Source organism: Actinia tenebrosa, unplaced genomic scaffold (assembly GCF_029948245.1).
Source record: "Actinia tenebrosa isolate PJP-AT-01 unplaced genomic scaffold, QUT_ActTen_1.0 PGA_scaffold7__59_contigs__length_16204524, whole genome shotgun sequence".
NCBI lineage: Eukaryota > Metazoa > Cnidaria > Anthozoa > Actiniaria > Actiniidae > Actinia > Actinia tenebrosa.
Window position 1 is genome coordinate 5,966,171 of NW_028292584.1, and position 18,395 is coordinate 5,984,565.

Consider the following 18,395-nt stretch of genomic DNA (forward strand, 5'->3'; position numbering starts at 1 on the left):
AGTTTGTAATAAAATGCATCTCACCTTTTTCGCGCCAATGATTATTGTCTTGATTAAGTTCAAAAACATTATTCTTGATTCAACTAACCAATCAATACTGATTGGAATGCTAATGAAATGAATGAAGAATAGACCTAATTGCGAACGATCTAACAAACGAAGGTTCTAGCACTTATTAAATGAACCCTAACAAACAAATTAACAAAAGAACGAATAAATGACCTAAAGAAAAAAAATGAAAGACCTATAACGAACGAACGAACGAACAAATGACCCAATGAATTAAGAGCGAAATGAAGAAACGAAGGACCTCACTAATGAAGGAAGGACTGAACGACCGAAAGAGAGAACGAAAGAACGACCTCCTAAATGAACGAACGACCAAACGAATGGACGGACGGATGGACGGACGCACGGACAGACGCACGGACGGAAGCACGGACGGACGCACGGACGGGATATTTATTGATGGATGAATAAATCAACTAAATTATTGAATTATAAAGAAAAGCTGGGAAGAGGGATGCGATTAGATAATGAACTGTCAAAGATATTAAGGAGTGGAGGGTTGGAAAGGAAAACTGATAAACCTAGAGAGGGATTCATGTACGTACAGAAGTTACTCTTTTAAGTACATTTGTGTATTATATTAACAGTTCATCACAGAAAGCACCTCAACAAACGAATCCAGCAGATCTTCCACCTCGCCTGTAGATGCTACTTCTTACATAAACAAAGGATATGCAGCTGAGGACGAAAGGCCAGAAAAACTCAACACCTACCTCTAGATTTTCGCCCCAAAAACAGTATTAAAATATTTTTTAACAGTTAACTATAAAAATACAACGATCCCTGACTATGCTTGAGTGTCCACCCAAACGATGGGTAGTCTGTTCCCAATGGAATACAGAATGTCCGACCAACAAACTCGAATTAATAAGATGTTTTAGTAGTTAATGATTATTTTTTAATGTACCTTTAGAATGCATCGGTTCTAAGACAGACATTTACAATTTTCAGCAATCGGTGTCTGTTCCATGCTGTATATCAAAGATACATTTTAGCTTGTCCGTCGTAGCAACAGTAACTAGGGAGGCAAAACAATGAATGATCGCTGTATAGACCGTTTTTTCAACGGTTGCGTGCGCATCCAACTTGACGGGCCACAAAACTGAAAAACGCAAATTCAGTAAAATGTTGAAGACAGTTTTATATTTAAAGAGGAGAATAAACAATTTTGTGAATTCTTATCAAAAACAATTTCGTAGCAATGCATGATAATACTGGTGTTCTGGTATCGTGGCCCTTCAAGTTTCTTAAATTTTGATGCGCACGCAGCCTTCATGAGAGAACGGTCTATTTATCTAAAAATTGAATTAGTAGTTAACGGGTACCCCCATCCAAACTACCTTGTTGCTTTGACGACAATAAATTTGGATTAAAATATGTGTCTTATGGTTTTATTTTTAGTTTCATTAGTAATGCGTTTTTGATCATATTTATATATAATCAACATGACTGTGATATTTTCCAAAGTCATATATAGAGAATAAATAGAAAACCCTAGAACATCTGGATGACAATGCTTGAGCCCGGTGAAAAGAACTGCATGACCAAAAACCTTTTCTAACATTAATTTTTTCTCGGAAAAACATTCTGAGCTCCAGAAAAACTTGACAAATACAACTCACATCTTTAATAACTTTCCAAGCAACAAACTTAACTTTCTTTTATTACTTGGTCTAAGACAAAGACTGAGTGCCTTCTGGTCAGTAGAAGCTTACGTACGTACGCCAAATATACATGAAAAAAATTAAAAGAACTTTCTAGTTTTTCTAAAGATTTAAATTAAAATCATTATCAGGAAAAAATCAGGACATTCTTTTTTGATTCACATTATATTTATTAGTTTTAATCATTGTCGAGCTCATTAAGTTTTCATATTGTTTCTGTTTATTGACTTAATAATCTTCCAAACTACTTCCTCAGAAAGTCAAGGGTAATATCGACAATTTAATATTGATTTTTCATAACATAAATTCATGTGTTTTTTTTTTAATTGTTTAATTGTTTTGTTTTAGTTAATCAAAACTCTAGAAACAGAACAAAACAAGGTCGTGCTTGCCGCCTAACATTGCTTATGGCAAAGGACAACATCGAGTGTACGAAAACTCAATAAGGTAAGAGAATATTTAGGACATTTTTATTTTTATTAGTATATGCTATCGCTGTTAATTTTTGAAATATTTTATGTTTAATGTAAGTGTCTTAATCGATATTCGGAGGACCTTGGAAAAAAACGCAGGAACCTACGTAACTTCTAACTATTTTCGTTTGGGTGCGACTAAAGGAAAGGAAAGGAAGTTGGCCCACTGCTTATTTAGCAAAAGCTGGTTTGAATAAAGGCTTGCATGAGAAACAGCTGTGGTGCTGCTTATAAATTCTCAGTGCTTCCAAGCGTTGTGTTTAACCAGTAGTGAAGCCCTTTCGGTGCTAGTGTTTCATGGCAGCTAAAAACCCATTGAGTGCTTGTGTAAAGTGCTTCTAAGGGTCGTGTAGAAAAGCCATTTCAGTGCTAGCCTGTTTTTCCCGCCAAAAAGCCGAGTCAATGCTTGGGTTTCAAGATAGTCAAAATGGTTTATTAGTGCTTGGATTGCCTTATTAAAAAACAAACAAGATGATGAATCGCAGCTATACATCGCAATATTTTTGATATATAAAAGTTTTCTCGACAATATTTATTATATTTATCATCTTATGAATCTTAAATTTTTTTTCCGATCACTTCCGAGGCGCTACTGTTTTGCTCCAAAAACTCACGCGTAGGCATCCATTAAATGCTGATTATCTCGAAAACAAGCTCGGGACACACTCCATTTTTCTTTTCATATTTGGAATCAGCATTAAACTTCAGGTTAAAGAAGTTTCAATTTTCAATTTTCTGTTTATTTTTTTCCAAAGTAGTCAGCCACCTAAACTCATTTCCCCCGTTAGTTTTCCAGTGAAACAAGCAGCACTTTATGATTTATATGAAGTTCTAAGAAAACGTCTATTCAAGATCTGTATCGGGCGTAATGATACTTGTATTCGTAATTCAAAGCCTTGGAGCCTATGTATTAGGAGATGAAACCTCCTTCAAATTTGACAATTAATTTTATGGTTACGGGGCAATGATCTGTCATGTTAAAACAAGTTTATTTTCAATAGCATATATGATTCGTCATAATCAACTTTTTTCTTGTTTTTTTTTTTCTTTTCGAACAAATTAGATCTGAACATCGGAAAAATAAATTTTAATCAAATAGCTAGGGAAAAAGTTAAATAAATGAATAAGGAAACGAAACAAGCTAAACAGAGATAAAATAGAAAGATTTAAAACCAAAATTCTCACCAGAACTGTAGTACTTCAAGCAAATGTAGTTTTTAATTGATGATATCTAATTCAGTCAGTTCGGGCCGTGAAATGCGTAGTCTAAATTACATGGTAATATAGCTTACCAGAGCATCCGAAAGGGCATTAAGTATATCCATAGTTAATAGAATATTAATCAATAGGATATTAATTATGGGTATATCTCAAGAGTAGTGAGTTAGTACTTCCTTAAGTCAATAAATATTTTATATAAACACGCTAGAACATTGTAATCAGCACCACCTTTGGCAGAACGGGAAAGAAAAGAAAACTGATCCAAAACAAACGTTATACAGCAACATTTTGTAGTAGCATCATCAAATGTTTAGGTTTCTTTTAGCTGTTGAAATGAGGCATTGATGATGATGACGGCGTCTTTTTTGAATAATAAAACCAAAGTCCCAGTTGCTAGGGCAACATGACGTCTTACTTTACCAATTTATGAACACTTAAGGCATGAGAATCTCGCTTCCAGAAGTAAGTTTAATTAGGAAAGCAAAGCTAAGACGTGAACTGTTACAGTAACAGACCTAGGTCTTTGAAAAGCATGATTTATTCAAGTTAATTGTAAGGTTTTGGCCGGATTGAGGAGACTTAGAGATTAGTCACCTTGAAATGCCTTCCGCTTTAAACCAATTAAAATGCAGGAAAGAATAAACCAACCAATCAAAATGCTTGATTTCAGCCCAGCAGGATACCGTTATTTTACCCGCTCATTTGCACAAATGAAATGTTGTTGTTTTTTTGCTTTGATGAACTATGACCACTGCGCATGCTCAGCCTTGTCAATTTAGCTTTTTATCAGCTTTCAAAATTTGAAGTTCATTTTCCTATAAAAACAAGCCCTAGATTCAAAATCACACCAAAATGATAAGAAAATGTATTAATTTATCTTGCCGTATTCTGAAATACAGGGATTTTAATTAAAGTCGCTCTGAAAAGCGGTCTGCAAAAGCCGCTTTGTTTACAGAATACTTCTCTGATAACTACTGCGCGGTTGATGGCGAGTTTTTGTAGCAAGCTGCCTTTGATTTAAGTCAGTTACCCTGAGATTACAACCGTGCGTATTGTTCGTTTTTTGCCGGCCACAGCTGAAACTTGCTCTAACTTATCAATAAAACCGTATTTGGAGAGAACTGGAAGAATCTTTATACACGCAAGACTTGAACGAAGGAAACAAGATATTTTTGAAGTCGTCAACCAAATACTTTTACTCAACCAACAAGTAAGAATCCAATGTATTATTCTGTGTATTAACTTAAGTATTCTATATATTCTGTTAATGGAAAACGCATGCGAGGACTATAGAGTTAGGACAGGCAAACTGATGATTAATACGTGTCCAGTATTTTATTTGATGCAGTAGGTATTGTACATTAGGAAGAACTCAGGGAAAGTGTCATGAAAGATAATGGTTTTCCATTGGTAGGAAATTTTTTAAAATCTTCGTTTTCCCCCTTGAGATTTTGTTTTATAACTGGGAGAGAGAAACCTTTTTGTTGAAGTATAGGGAAATGCCTTCGAATAGAATTAGAAATTAGAGAACTGACATTTTTATGTTTATTCCAAACGGATAAAAAACGTATTCAAAGTCTCGAGAAAAACAAGACCAAGCACTTTACTCAAGAAGAATGGACAGCCAATTTGATCATTGTGACTTAGCCACGCATGCACTCATACAGGCTTGAATCCAAGACTTATGTAAGCACTTTACTCAAGAAGAATGGACAACCAATTGTGATCATTGTGACTTAGCCAATGCACTCATACAGGCTTGAATCCAAACCTTATGTAATCTTTCGGATCTCAGAAAGCTAATTCAGTTCGTGATATAAGAACGTTTGAACATTAAAAGAAACTGGTTCACACTGAAGGCTGTGGGATATATACAGTTAAAATATTTCCCAATTCAATAATTTTTGCTCTAATATAAGTCCAATATTTTTTTATATATTTAATATGAACCTTTTCTAAAGTACCTCCTAATTCTGTTAACAAAATAAAAATCAAAAATACTGGAATTAAGCAAGAATACATTGTTGATAATTTAATGATGAGGTTATAGCAAATTTTACCTACGTGTGTGTGGGTGTTTTTTTCTTGGATATATTAGCAACACAAAAGAATGAACTTCCCAAAATCCTTTCCTATGAAAGTGGGTATTATATAGAAACTGTTTTACATTCAGGATTCAGACACGAGAAGAACAGCGTCTGATCCAAACAAAAAAAAAATTGTTCTTGGCTTCTTGTTATAGAGTGATGTTTTTTAACTCGAGAAAAAATAGCCACGCATAATAGTTAGGTAGACGTACTCTAAACCAATTGTTTTCTTTTGTTATTATTATTACTATTATCATTATTATTACTCTATTATTATTATCAATACTATTAATAATAATAATTATTATTATTATTATTGATATTATATTAATTAATAGTTATTTATATTAATTAATATTATTATTGTTATTATTAATATTATTATCAAACCTGTAATTAGTCATCGCTCTTCACTCTATGCTGATGTAAATGGTTTTCTGAGTCCTTCAATTATAACTGGTGACATTTTTCGTCCAGATCTCCTTCTCCTAATGCAGTCCAAGTGCCTTTATGTTCTGTTCTGTATTCAAGAAAAAGAATAAAGTTTCCATTATTATTATTATTGTTATTATTATTATTATTATTATTATTATTATTATCATTATTATTATTATTATTGTTGTTGTTGTTGTTGTTGTTATTGTTGTTGTTATCATTATTATTATCATTATTATCATCATCGACTAGTACTAATAGTCGTTTTTCTTTTACGGATAAAATAAAATCGCTCTTCCAGTTACTGCGTTATTTCATTTTCATTTTCACCGTTTTTCACTGATCGAAATTTGTTTTTTCGCTGCCGTCAATCAAACCTAATCAGTCAGTACCTTTCATATTTTTGACTGGCGGCAGCGAAAAACCAAATTTCAGCGTGCAACTCGACTCGAGACTCGGTAACACAGAGTTCGCATGTTCATAAATATTGCAGTAATCAGTCAGTCAAGAAAGACAAGCATTTATGTTAAGTGGACAGTAACAGTGCTATGTCAGTATCTGGGAATGTCCATGAAAAGAAGAGATGTACTAGCGCTGTTGTGAAACACTTCAGGTAAAATTATTGTTTAATTGGACTGGAGGAAATATGCAACCATAATAAGCAGAACTAGTATTAATCAAATAGATGTTTTTGGGGGGGAAAATGTAAATAAAATTTAAAAAAAAATAATAAGGAAATAAAAAAAGGAAAAAAAAGATATAATTTCAGTTTTACCTTAATAATCATTTACAGAATTTCTTCTAGCTCGGCTAACGATGTACTTGTTAGAAGTGAGAATTCTATTTTTCTTCATAATGATTTTATATTGATTTTGAGTCCATTTATACAGAAGCGTTCACTATCTTAGCATTATTTGTCGTGGTGACATCTTAATCGTGTTTAAATACACCAGATTAGTACGCGACCAATTTGTCCGGGACGCTTCAAAAATAATATATAGGTATTTGCGTTTGATATTAATCTTTAAACTTTGAGTGGTTATTTGATAGGTAACTTCGTTAATGCAACTATATCCTTTGCTTTCATATGAAATTTGAATATGGCAAAGAATGGTCACGTGGATATCGATACTTACCATCTATTGATATGAGCAGGTTCCAGATTTATATATATATCATTTTTTTAGACAAGGTTTTGGATTTTTCTAAAATAAGAAAAGGTAAGATATAGACTCGATGAATTTTCCTCTGATGAAAAAAATGTAGATTATACGAGAAGAGTGTAGATTTATACGAGAAGAGAGTAGATTTATATGAGAAGAGAGTAGGTTTATATGAGAAGAGAGTAGATTATACGAGAAGAGAGTAGATTATACGAGAAGAGAGTAGGTTTATACGAGAAGAGAGTAGATTATACGAGAAGAGAGTAATTATACGAGAAGAGAGTAGATTATACGAGAAGAGAGTAGATTATACGAGAAGAGAGGAGATTATACGAGAAGAGAGTAGATTATACGAGAAGAGAGTAGATTATACGAGAAGAGAGTAGATTATACGAGAAGAGAGTAGATTATACGAGAAGAGAGTAGATTATACGAGAAGAGAGTAGATTATACGAGAAGAGAGTAGATTATACGAGAAGAGAGTAGATTATACGAGAAGAGAGTAGATTATACGAGAAGAGAGTAGATTATACGAGAAGAGAGTAGATTATACGAGAAGAGAAGAGATTATACGAGAAGAGAGTAGATTATACGAGAAGAGAGTAAATTATACGAGAAGAGAGTAGATTATACGAGAAGAGAGTAGATTATACGAGAAGAGAGTAGATTATACGAGAAGAGAGTAGATTATACGAGAAGAGAGTAGATTATACGAGAAGAGAGTAGATTATACGAGAAGAGAGTAGATTATACGAGAAGAGAGGAGATTATACGAGAAGAGAGTAGATTATACGAGAAGAGAGTAGGTTATGCGAGAAGAGAGTAGATTATACGAGGAGAGAGGAGATTATACGAGAAGAGAGTAGATTATACGAGAAGAGAGTAGATTATACGAGAAGAGAGGAGATTTATACGAGAAGAAAGGGCATTATACGAGTAGAGAGGAGATTATACGAGAAACCAATCAAAAATAACACGAGGGAAGGAAAGGAAAGGCAAAGAATTCCACAAACAATAGAAAAGTAAAAAAGAGAAAAGCAGCATTTTTTCTCAGTAATCAAAAATCCTCACAGATTCATTGATTCGTGAAACAACTCACAAAACACCAATAATAAAACGTCTAACGTATCTCAACTTAAGCAGACGTGCTTGTGTAGACAATACTCTTTGGATAGCACAAATAACGCTTCCTGGTTATGAACATCTTCTCAAGCCGTTGACAGTTAGTTTCCGCCTTAATAATTTTCACACTTATTTTTTATACCATCATGAAAACGATCTTTAAGTAATGTTTAATAAACGAGCAGGAGTGTTTTATCGGGTATGAAACACGAGGCGCAGCCGAGTGGTTTTAGACCCGATAAAACACGATCTGCGAGATTATTGAACGGCTTAGAAAACTTATGATGTTTGTTCTCATTGTGTACCGATTTTTTTACGAAATGAACCAAGTTTGATAGAGAAAATCCAAGTTAAAGTTTATGCAAATGAAGACGAATCTTTATCAGATATAAAATCACCTTCATGGTCATGATTTCTATTGTGTTTTCTTCATGAATTATTAATGAGTTTTCTAATTGATAATTCAACCTTGGCAAAAAAGGTTGTCAAAAGTGGACCACCAATGGAATATGATTGGTCAATTAGCTGCATGACGTCAGTCACACAGTTTGAACACTTGCAGCTCATTTGCGCTCTTAAAAGTGAAAATTCTCTGAAGATAATCAATCAAGATAATGGCCTTTTAAACCTTTTAAAAACAAGATTTCAGTCCAGAATAAATCCAAGTTCAAAGAGTCAAAACCGCACAAACTTTATGGACAAAAACTTGTAGTAAAAAAAGACTTCTACGCCAAACTGGTCACGATTTGAAATTGCACAAAACATTCTCGATAGCCTAGAAAAAGAAATCTTTGGTTGATTGTTGATGGAATGCTAAGCAAAGCCGAGCTCCCCAATACATATACTGCAAGTCTCACCGTAAGTGCGTACACTGTATATTGAGGTGTGGTTAGACTTGGTTGTTTATTAGATTAAATCACTTGTTCCTACAGGATTGATTACACATTATGCCAGCTGTATAGATCAGATAATTTTATTGATATAACGAAGTGCTAGCATCGCGAATATTGATTTTTAAAAATGGTCAATTCAGTCACGCAATATCAGGGATTGGCTGAATGCTCTCGCCCAATCAGAAGCGATATAGTGAATAAGATATATTTAAAAAAATTTCTTGTAGGGTCCATTTAGCGCCAATCATGTACGGACTATTGCTAGAAAGTATCAATTCAGTCACGCAATATCAGGGATTGGCTGAATGCTCTCGTCCAATCAGAAGCGATATAGTGAATGAGATATATATATATATATTTTTTTTTCTTGTAGGATCCATTTAGCGCCGATCATGTACGGACTATTGCTAGAAAGTATCAATTCAGTCACGCAATATCAGGGATTGGCTGAATGCTCTCGCCCAATCAGTAGCGATATAGTGAATAAGATATATATATATACATTTACTTGTAGGATCCATTTAGCGACAATCATGTACGGACTATTGCTAGAAAGTATCAACTTTCAAGTCACCGAAAAGTACGGCAAAGAGGTATGGCAACAAATCCTAGAAGCTGCAGACCTGAACAACTATGTATTTGTCACACACAAACTCTACGCTGAAGACCTCTTGTTCAAACTTGCCGATGGAGTCATCAAAGTCATCGGTGAAGAAGAAGACATGCTACTTGACGACGTCATGCGTTTTTTCGGGGTCTGTTTTGTCAAGTTCTTTAATCACTATGGTTACGACCCGATCATTCGCGTCAGTGGTCGCCATCTTCGGGATTTTTTGATTGGAATTGACAACCTGCACGAGCATATGAGGTTCGGCTACCCAAAGATGCAGTCCCCGACTTTTTACTGTGACGAAGAGAGCAGCTCAGGTCTCAACCTACATTATCTTTCAAGGCGCAAGGGATTCATGTTCTACGTGATTGGACAGATCGAAGAAATCGCGCGAAAATTCTACAACACGTATGACATAAATATCAAGGTCCTTAGCGACGAGAGGGAGGGCTCACAATGTCACATTGTCTATCGACTTGGGTTCGCCAATGTCGGTTATAAGCCACCATCGCCAGACTTGCTCTGCGTCACGCCAAAGAAGGGCATTACTGTCGATGTGTTCTTTACAATATTTCCCTTCAGCTTTGTCATCTCTACCGACATGACCATCAGCATGGCGGGAAATGGCTTGATCTCGACACTTGGAAGAAAAGTCTTGGGCAAAAATGTTCGAGAGGTTTTTACTCTGAGAAGACCGAAAACGGAATTTACCTGGAATTCTGTAAGTCTTGATCCTTTAGTTTAAACACTGGAGCGATTAAAAGTAAGGAGATGTATTTTCATACCCCCCCCCCCCCCCCCATCGACCCAATTATTGTTATGTAATGAATGAAAATTCGTGAAAAAAATGGTGCTAGAGGTGCGCAGCTGTGCTGCAGGGACGGATCTAGGGGAGTGGTGCAGGGGAGCGCAACCCCCCACCCCCTAGATGAGCTGATATATATTGCATTATTGGTGTTTGAGTTCGTAAGCACCCCCATCAAAAGCGAAAATCCTGGACGGTGCACCCCTTCCCAGAAAATATCCTGGATCCGCCCCTGTGCTGCAGTAATCTCTTTATGTTTTCTACATATTGCTCAACAATTGTATTTAGTACACATGCATTATTACTAGTACGCCGATCGAGCATTCATTGTTCTACCTCCACAATAGTACTGTTGTTACGTAGGATAGGCTAACATGCGTTTTTGAAATACAGCATGGAACATACACCGATTTCTGAAATGATTGTAAATGTCTGCCTTAGAATCAATGCATTCTAAAGGTACAATAAAAAAAGATAAACGATAAATTCTAAAAAATCTTATCAATTCGAGTTTGTTGGTCGGACATTATGTATTCCATTCCACTACCCATCGTTTGGGTGGGCACTTAAGCATAGCCGAAAACGATCTATTAATACAGTATACTGTTCAATCATGAATCGTGTTTGAACTCTAAAGACTAATATTTTTTTCTTTTAAATTCAGCTCCTTACAAGAAAGGTTGTCTTCGAGTTATTATCGAAAATTCCAGTTATCCGTCGTCAAAAAAGAGGAAAAGAAAATATGTTCCAAAAGACAAGCAGCTTAAACACATTGAAAACCTTTCCGCGTTCCACCAGCATCGGAGGTATTGGAGAATCCAGCCAATCACAATCAGTCACCAAGATAAGTGGCAGTAGTTCAGCACCCACTCAATCAACACCCATTCAGGCCGAGCCTCCCCCGACGCTTCATCTACGCGGTCAAATGAAATATTTAAAGGACTGGGACAAAACTATCTATATTTCTTCGCCTTTGTGAGTTTAGTCCTTAGTTATTTTCTTCTTATTTCCCTACCTTGTTCATTCTTTAAGACCTTTGTTCCTCCTTTCCTTGCTTCATTCCTTCATTCCTTTCATTTCTTACTTCGTTCCTTTTATTCTTCCTATTACTCAATTCCTTCGTTCTTTCTTCTTTCCCCATCCATTCGTCATTCTATCCGGCATTCTATCATTCCATTATGCTACCCTTCTATCCTTCTATTCTTTCATTTTCATCATTCTTTTATTCCAACCATCCAACCATCCAACCATCATCCAACCATCCAACCATCATCCAACCATCCAACCATCCAACCATCCAACCATCCAACCATCCAACCATCCAACCATCCAACCATCCAACCATCCAACCATCTTCCCTTCCTTACTTCCTTCTATCCCTCCTATCATTCAAATTTCTTTTTTTTTTTCCTTTTTTTTTCCATTCATCCATCATCCTATCCTTCCTAGCTTCCTTTCCCCTTCATCCAAACATCTTACTGCAATTCAAACTCATTCTTTCAACTAGAATTGGAAGTCTTGATGCCATGCTTGCCACAGGCTTGTACATGAATGACTTCAGCATGCACGATACGTCACAAGAAATGGTTTTATCAGGGATCAAGCCTCTACCCCAGTTAGAATATGCACGAGACCAGGTAAAGAAGCCATTTGTATCAGAGAACTTAACTTTCTGCATGTATGGCTAAAAAAAATTTGAGTTATATCCAACCCTAAAACAGTTGTTTCTTAGTTAGATGTTGATGAGGAAGCCGGATTTTCAAACCGGAAAGCCCGGACAAAAATAAAGAGAGCGACCTACAGACAAACTCTACTCACTTGTGTTATCAAGTCCAGGAACGAAATCCGAGATCCCAGAGTAGTCCCTTTCACAGTTTCCTGCGCCATCTAGAAAGGTAACCGGGCCTTTGCATCGCAGCGAGACGAACGGTGAGCTTGCAAGATAGAGACGTGTGAATAATTGTCCAAGGTGTTAAAAAAGGTCTTTATCATTGCAAGCTCACCGTTCGTCTCGCTTCGATGCAAAGGCATGGCTACCTTTCAAGATGGCGCAGGGAACTGTGAAGGGGACTATTAGTGAGAAACGAATCGGTGCAACACCACTATATGCACCATCCCTCAGATTCCCATGAAATTATAAATATATTTAAACTTTGTTTCTTACGATGTTTTTTAGCAATTTGAACAAGGCAGAGAACTTGAACAATGTATGGAGAAGCTGAACAAGGAAAGGCAGAAGAGCGAAGAATTGCTGTACCGAATGATCCCGAAACAGATAGCAGAACGACTGAAGCAAGGAGAAAGTCCTATCAATACGTGCGAGGTATGGACTAGAGTTTTGTAGAAGGGAGTAATCCTATAGCTAGTAGGTATATAAAATTTCATATCATTCTGGTGTAAGTGTTATTACACAAAATTATATTATATATATTATATTAGAAAGTATACGAAATTTCGTATCATTCTGGTGTGTTACTACACAAAATTATCTATTATTATAGTTGTTTCTTTGCGTTAATTGCAAGAAGTAGAAGAACATGATAGATGAAAGGATCCTCCTCTTCCTCTTTCTCCTTCTTCTCCTCCTTCTCCGATTCTCTTCCTTCTCTTTCTAAATTTGTCCTTCTTCTTCTTTTTTGCCCCATTCTTTGACCTCCTTTCCTGGACCTCAGACGTCTTCTTCCTTTTTTCCATTCCCTTTTTTCAAGCCGTCGTTTTAAACTTTAGACTCTGATTAAGATTCTTGCAATTGCTGCATTTTACTAAAGTTGGTTGAGTTTTTAAAAAAAACTTCCCTTTTCAAGTATTTCGACAGCGTCACCGTATTGTTCAGCTACATGGACGGTTTCGCTGCAATCTGCACGCGTGTCAGCGCGATGCAGGCCGTAACCTTGATCAACAACCTGTTTACCCGGTTTGACCGGCTTAGTGAGACACACAACGTTTACAAGGTGAGTTGCTACACATGTTCGCGAATACAAGCGCACGGATAGAAACTGAGTAATGGAAAAAAACGTTTGCGCCTGCTTGCGTACTTTTTAACACCTTTTTAAAGAATTCCAGGGATTTTAATGAGAAAAGAAATGTTCGTGAAATGTTCCTGAATATAGAAACATTTCGCCAGTATACTTTTTGGTATTTACGAGTTATTAACTTACCAATTAACTTACCAATCTTAACTTTAAAATTGAATAGTTTGAGACGTTGGGAGACGCTCTCTACATGGCTGTATCTGGTGCGCCTGTGAGAACAGCGCGACATGCTGAACCAATGGCTTCTATGGCGTTAGATATGCTGAATGCTGTTCAAAAAGTAAAGGATCCAATCACTAAGAAGGCAATGACCGTGACAATAGGTAAGGTTGCGTGATAGTCACCGCAAGTATAGAGTGACATTGGCCGTATTAGTAAAGTTTACTATTAACTTTCGTTTAATATGGTTTGACTTTAAGGTATTCATTCGGGGCCAGTTGTAGCTGGTTTGGTGGGAGAAATGACATTGCAGTATTGTCTGTTTGGTGATACCGTTAACATAGCATCCAGATTAAGAACGACAGCTTTGGTAAGGTCATCTAAGACAAGACAGATTAAGTGGACCCAGTGATGACCAATGGGGAACCCCAGTAACGCCAAATATTACGCGCTTTAATAAATAGGTTTATCTCTGATTTAACGTTAAGAGATTTAACAAGCTCCCCTTATTTAACATGGAGTCAGGGGACCAAGTAATAACCTCTGGAGTATCCCAGTAACGAAACATATATTCGAGACTAATTGAATATATACGTCCCCTTTTTTATAGTCTAGATCTTTAACAAATTTGCCTTATTTAGAAAGGAGTGAATGGTCCCAGTGATAATCTCTGGGGAATCCCAATAACGTACTATTTTTAAACTATCCTAAACTTATTTAATATATTTTTTTAGCCAATGAGAATTCACATCAGCGAACATTGTCGAGAGTGCTTAGAAGGTTCTCCCTTTGAAGTCGAATTTCGTGGAGTGGTAGAGCTGAAGGTAGATATTAATTAATACAAAAGTTATATATACATGTTGTATACAATTGTACAACCGAAATTCCATTGATGTTAAGTTGGTGTTGAGTCGGACAAAGTTATTTCATTCAGTTTACTCGCTGCTAAAGAATCGGCGAATATCGTTTTTATCGGTACGCCGTCATAAAAATCGGCGTAGATTACCTCGACTTCGGCATTTTATTGGTAGGAGCGATTAAAAAAATGTTAGCAATGTGATCTTCTTATCTAGATTTTTGATGCCGATCATTAACTGACTCCTGCATGCCTGAAGACATTGCACACCTCATAGTTGATAATTTTGAGAACAATTTTAACAGTGCGCGCTAAGAAAGTAGATGCAAAACTGAACTTTGTATTAAAGCAAATCATAAAAATACTACCGGAAGTTGATTCATTGATCTTCTTCACATTTGATCACTGTTGTCAATCATTCTAGTGCCCACTAAGACAAAAGTAAAGTATATCGCATTCTTGCGCATCATAAAAATACTACCGGAAGTTGATTCATTGATCTTCTTCACATTTGATCACTGTTGTCAATCATTCTAGTGCCCACTAAGACAAAAGTAAAGTATATCGCATTCTTGCGCATCATAAAAATACTACCGGAATTTGATTCATTGATCCTCACATTTGATCACCGTTGTCAATCATTCTAGTGCCCACTAAGACAAAAGTAAAGTATATCGTATTCTTGCGCATCATAAAAATACTACCGGAATTTGATTCATTGATCCTCACATTTGATCACCGTTGTCAATCATTCTAGTGCCCACTAAGACAAAGGTAAAGTATATCGTATTCTTACGCATCATAAAAATACTACCGGAAGTTGATTCATTGATCTTCTTCACATTTGATCACCGTTGTCAATCATTCTAGTGCCCACTAAGACAAAGGTAAAGTATATCGTATTCTTACGCATCATAAAAAATACTACCGGAAGTTGATTCATTGATCTTCTTCACATTTGATCACCGTTGTCAATCATTCTAGTGCCCACTAAGACAAAGGTAAAGTATATCGCATTCTTGCGCATCATAATAAATACTACCGGAAGTTGATTCATTGATCCTCACATTTGATCACCATTGTCAATCATTCTAGTGCGCACTATAAGAAAGTTATGGATATTGGCATTGGTGCGTGGTTCATAGTGTGCTCTTATTGTTATGTCGCATAGTAATCAAAACTATTATTGATTCGTCTACAGGGTAAAGGAAAAATGAAGACATATTGGCTGATCGGGCAACAAAGTAATGCGATAGAATAACTTAATACTTAAAAAGTACCATCCACACCTCGCTCACCAATATAAGTTCCAGTAGTTCAGTTGGTCAAAGCGTGTGACTAGCAAACAGAAGATTTGGAGCTCGGAATTTGTTTCAAAGTTAACAAATTGACATCAGATTTTTATGTGTCTGTCCTCTTATTGACAATAAATTGCGTCATCACATTGTCAAAGTAGTGTGGATTCACGAGGCGTAGCCGAGTGGATCCGCATACTACTTTGAAAATGTGATGACGCAATTTATTGTCAATAAGAGGACAGACACATAAAAATCTGATGTCAATTTGTTTTTTACAATAACAAAAACGATAAAAACTTCTCATTTTTACTGATCAAAACAACTAACGGAAAGAGCGCGCGCTCGTTGACGTCAGCTTTATCTGTCTGTCCTCTTATTGATGATAAAAATTAACCAATCAGCACGCGAGAAATTTGTCAGTTATTGTAAAAAAAAAATTGCTTGAAGAAATGTTATTCGCATCTTTAACTAAATGCTCATTCACAATTATACTATTTATAGCGGAGGATTTACACGCCTTACTATCAATTCCTGACGTTGACCTACGTCATCGAAAATTGTCCTAAGACTAATATACAACGAAACCTCCACAGACCGAAGAGCAACTAAAACTATATATATCATCCAACATTCTAGCTAAAACAAGCTTTAGATACGAAGATACGACTGAATTGATTATACCCATAATTCAGTTGAAAAGTATGGGCCCGCCATCTATATGTCCTATTGAGGAGCACAACGATGGCGGCCAATATCACAAAAAGTGAAAATCATGTTTCTATTGCACCCATTGCATGCGTTAGCAACTAGTAATTTGAATTAGTAAACATACACAGGTGATTATTGAAAATCTCGCGCGCTGATTGGTCGAGAAACTCACACTATCACACGATAATCACCTCCAGCGATAATCCAAAATGGCGGCCACTCGCTTTGTTGCTGCTACCGGAAAAAATGCCATTTTTCTTCTTCTTCTTCTTCTTTTTTTTTTTGAAAGAATCAACTGTGTATTTATACTAAAACAATTATTTGCCTCAGCCTCAGTGAATATCGGGATAATATTTAAATATCATTTGTATAATATTTCGCATGGTCGTAAGTCGTAATTGTAAATAAATGGCTCAGTTGGTTTGGGTCAAATAGACTATATTTTCGACGTCTAGATTACCGCTGTGTTCCTTGATTACAGCACTGGGCGTACCACCCCAACTCAAATAACAGTGGTAAAGTTAAAATGCACAACTTCGATTAACGATACAAACACTTTGATATTCCACGGACCTTAACTGGAACACATGACACAGAGAACTAGAAACTTGAGTATTCTATAGTCATATGCCACTAGTTCCATTATTTCATACGCAGCAAGCCGTCTTGCTTCACAGTGGCGGATCCAGGACTTTAAGAGGGGGGGTTCATTTTTGCAAATCTCGCCACAACAACAACGTTCTCTTGCATCATCATTTTTTCCCATGAGGCACATCACTGGCCTAGGGGCACTCCTGATAAGGATAGCCTATCCACCAGTCCCATTTCATATTAGATCTCATGAGTTAGTACCATGCTTTTATTTATTTATTTATTTTAAAAAATATAAAAAATCCAAGGTACCAGCCGGTTGAGGGGGGGGGGGGGTTCATTTGCACCCAATCAACCCCCCCCCCCTACATCCTACATCCGCCACAGCTTCATTATCTCAACAGATAACTGACATTTAAGACTTCGTAAAAAAACATCCAATTTATCTTAATAATCCGATAGGATAAAAGCTGCAATTTAGATATATAATAGTTCCCATCTGAATTGTAAATAGAGTGACAAATAAGTAAAAAAAGAAGAAAGAAAGAAAGAAAGAAAGAAGAAAGAAGAAAGAAAGAAAGAAAGAAAGAAAGAAAGAAAAGATGAGAGACTTCAAAATGCTATTAAAAAATACTCAGTTTTTTCAATTCCTAAGGCGTATTAAACATTAATGATTTCGCCCAAAGCAAGGTGTTCGATTAGCAGTAATGATTTATATTTGTACAAACAATAAGGGAAGACACAAATGCCTTTATATGGCACAAGTGGCACAAGCTGCTTACAAGGACATTAACCTACTTTAAAAGAGATCAAATGTCATTACGATTTACCTTTACCAAGCTACTTACAAGACATTAACCTAATTTAAAAGTGATAAAATGTCATTACAATTTACCCTTTGAATGTATTCAAATAACTTTTCATATTAATACCGAGCTAATAGCATGGAAAATATTAGTTATTTGCTGTGTGGGAGCAAAAACCAAACTTATTTCCTTTTCATTATTCAATAAAACTCACTTGAATCTGTAGGCCTTTCACAGGTAATTTTTGAAGCATCATGAGAGTCTCACGTAACCGCAAGCAATTCGTTTTGTCTTGCTCGTAAATCCATCCTGACAGCTCTTAACAACAATCAAAATCGTAGACCCCATAGAGAAATGGAAAACATTTTAGTTGGTGTAATATCTTACGATTTTACCGATGAAA

At 36.0% G+C, this 18,395-nt stretch overlaps 2 protein-coding genes across 3 annotated transcripts in view; both read left to right on the plus strand.

The window, feature by feature from the left end:
* LOC116289222 (arrestin domain-containing protein 3) overlaps positions 1–1,463 on the plus strand; it is a 74,393-nt gene extending 72,930 nt beyond the window's left edge. Inside the window, exon 6 of the mRNA XM_089040021.1 lies at positions 657–1,463. Within this exon, the coding sequence (XP_088896147.1) occupies positions 657–788 (132 nt within the window). The 3' untranslated portion in view covers positions 789–1,463. The remainder of the gene's footprint in view (positions 1–656) is intronic.
* Positions 1,464–2,059: 596 nt separating this feature from the next.
* LOC116289221 (soluble guanylate cyclase 88E) lies at positions 2,060–17,464 on the plus strand. 2 transcript variants are annotated; one of them, XM_031696105.2, is made up of 11 exons: positions 2,066–2,180; positions 4,504–4,637; positions 9,642–10,458; positions 11,207–11,517; positions 12,050–12,179; positions 12,719–12,865; positions 13,347–13,493; positions 13,738–13,897; positions 13,994–14,103; positions 14,468–14,557; positions 15,791–17,464. In XM_031696105.2, exons 3-11 carry the CDS (start codon positions 9,661–9,663, stop codon positions 15,848–15,850), a joined length of 1,953 nt encoding a protein of 650 aa, XP_031551965.2. In that variant the 5' UTR covers positions 2,066–2,180; positions 4,504–4,637; positions 9,642–9,660; the 3' UTR covers positions 15,851–17,464. The 2 variants fall into 2 exon arrangements, with proteins under 2 accessions (XP_031551964.2, XP_031551965.2); XM_031696104.2 differs by lacking the exon at positions 4,504–4,637 and having other exon boundaries at positions 2,060–2,180.
* The last annotated feature ends 931 nt before the right edge of the window (positions 17,465–18,395 follow it).

What these genes read in the sequence shown, in the direction of transcription:
- LOC116289221 (XM_031696104.2), top strand. Translation starts at nt 9,661, where the DNA reads ATGTACGGACTATTGCTAGAAAGTATCAACTTTCAAGTCACCGAAAAG. An exon ending in CGGAATTTACCTGGAATTCT is followed by an intron (nt 10,459 to 11,206) that starts GTAAGTCTTGAT and finishes TTTTAAATTCAG; the next exon opens with CTCCTTACAAGAAAGGTTGT. An exon ending in GATTAAGAACGACAGCTTTG is followed by an intron (nt 14,104 to 14,467) that starts GTAAGGTCATCT and finishes ATATTTTTTTAG; the next exon opens with CCAATGAGAATTCACATCAG.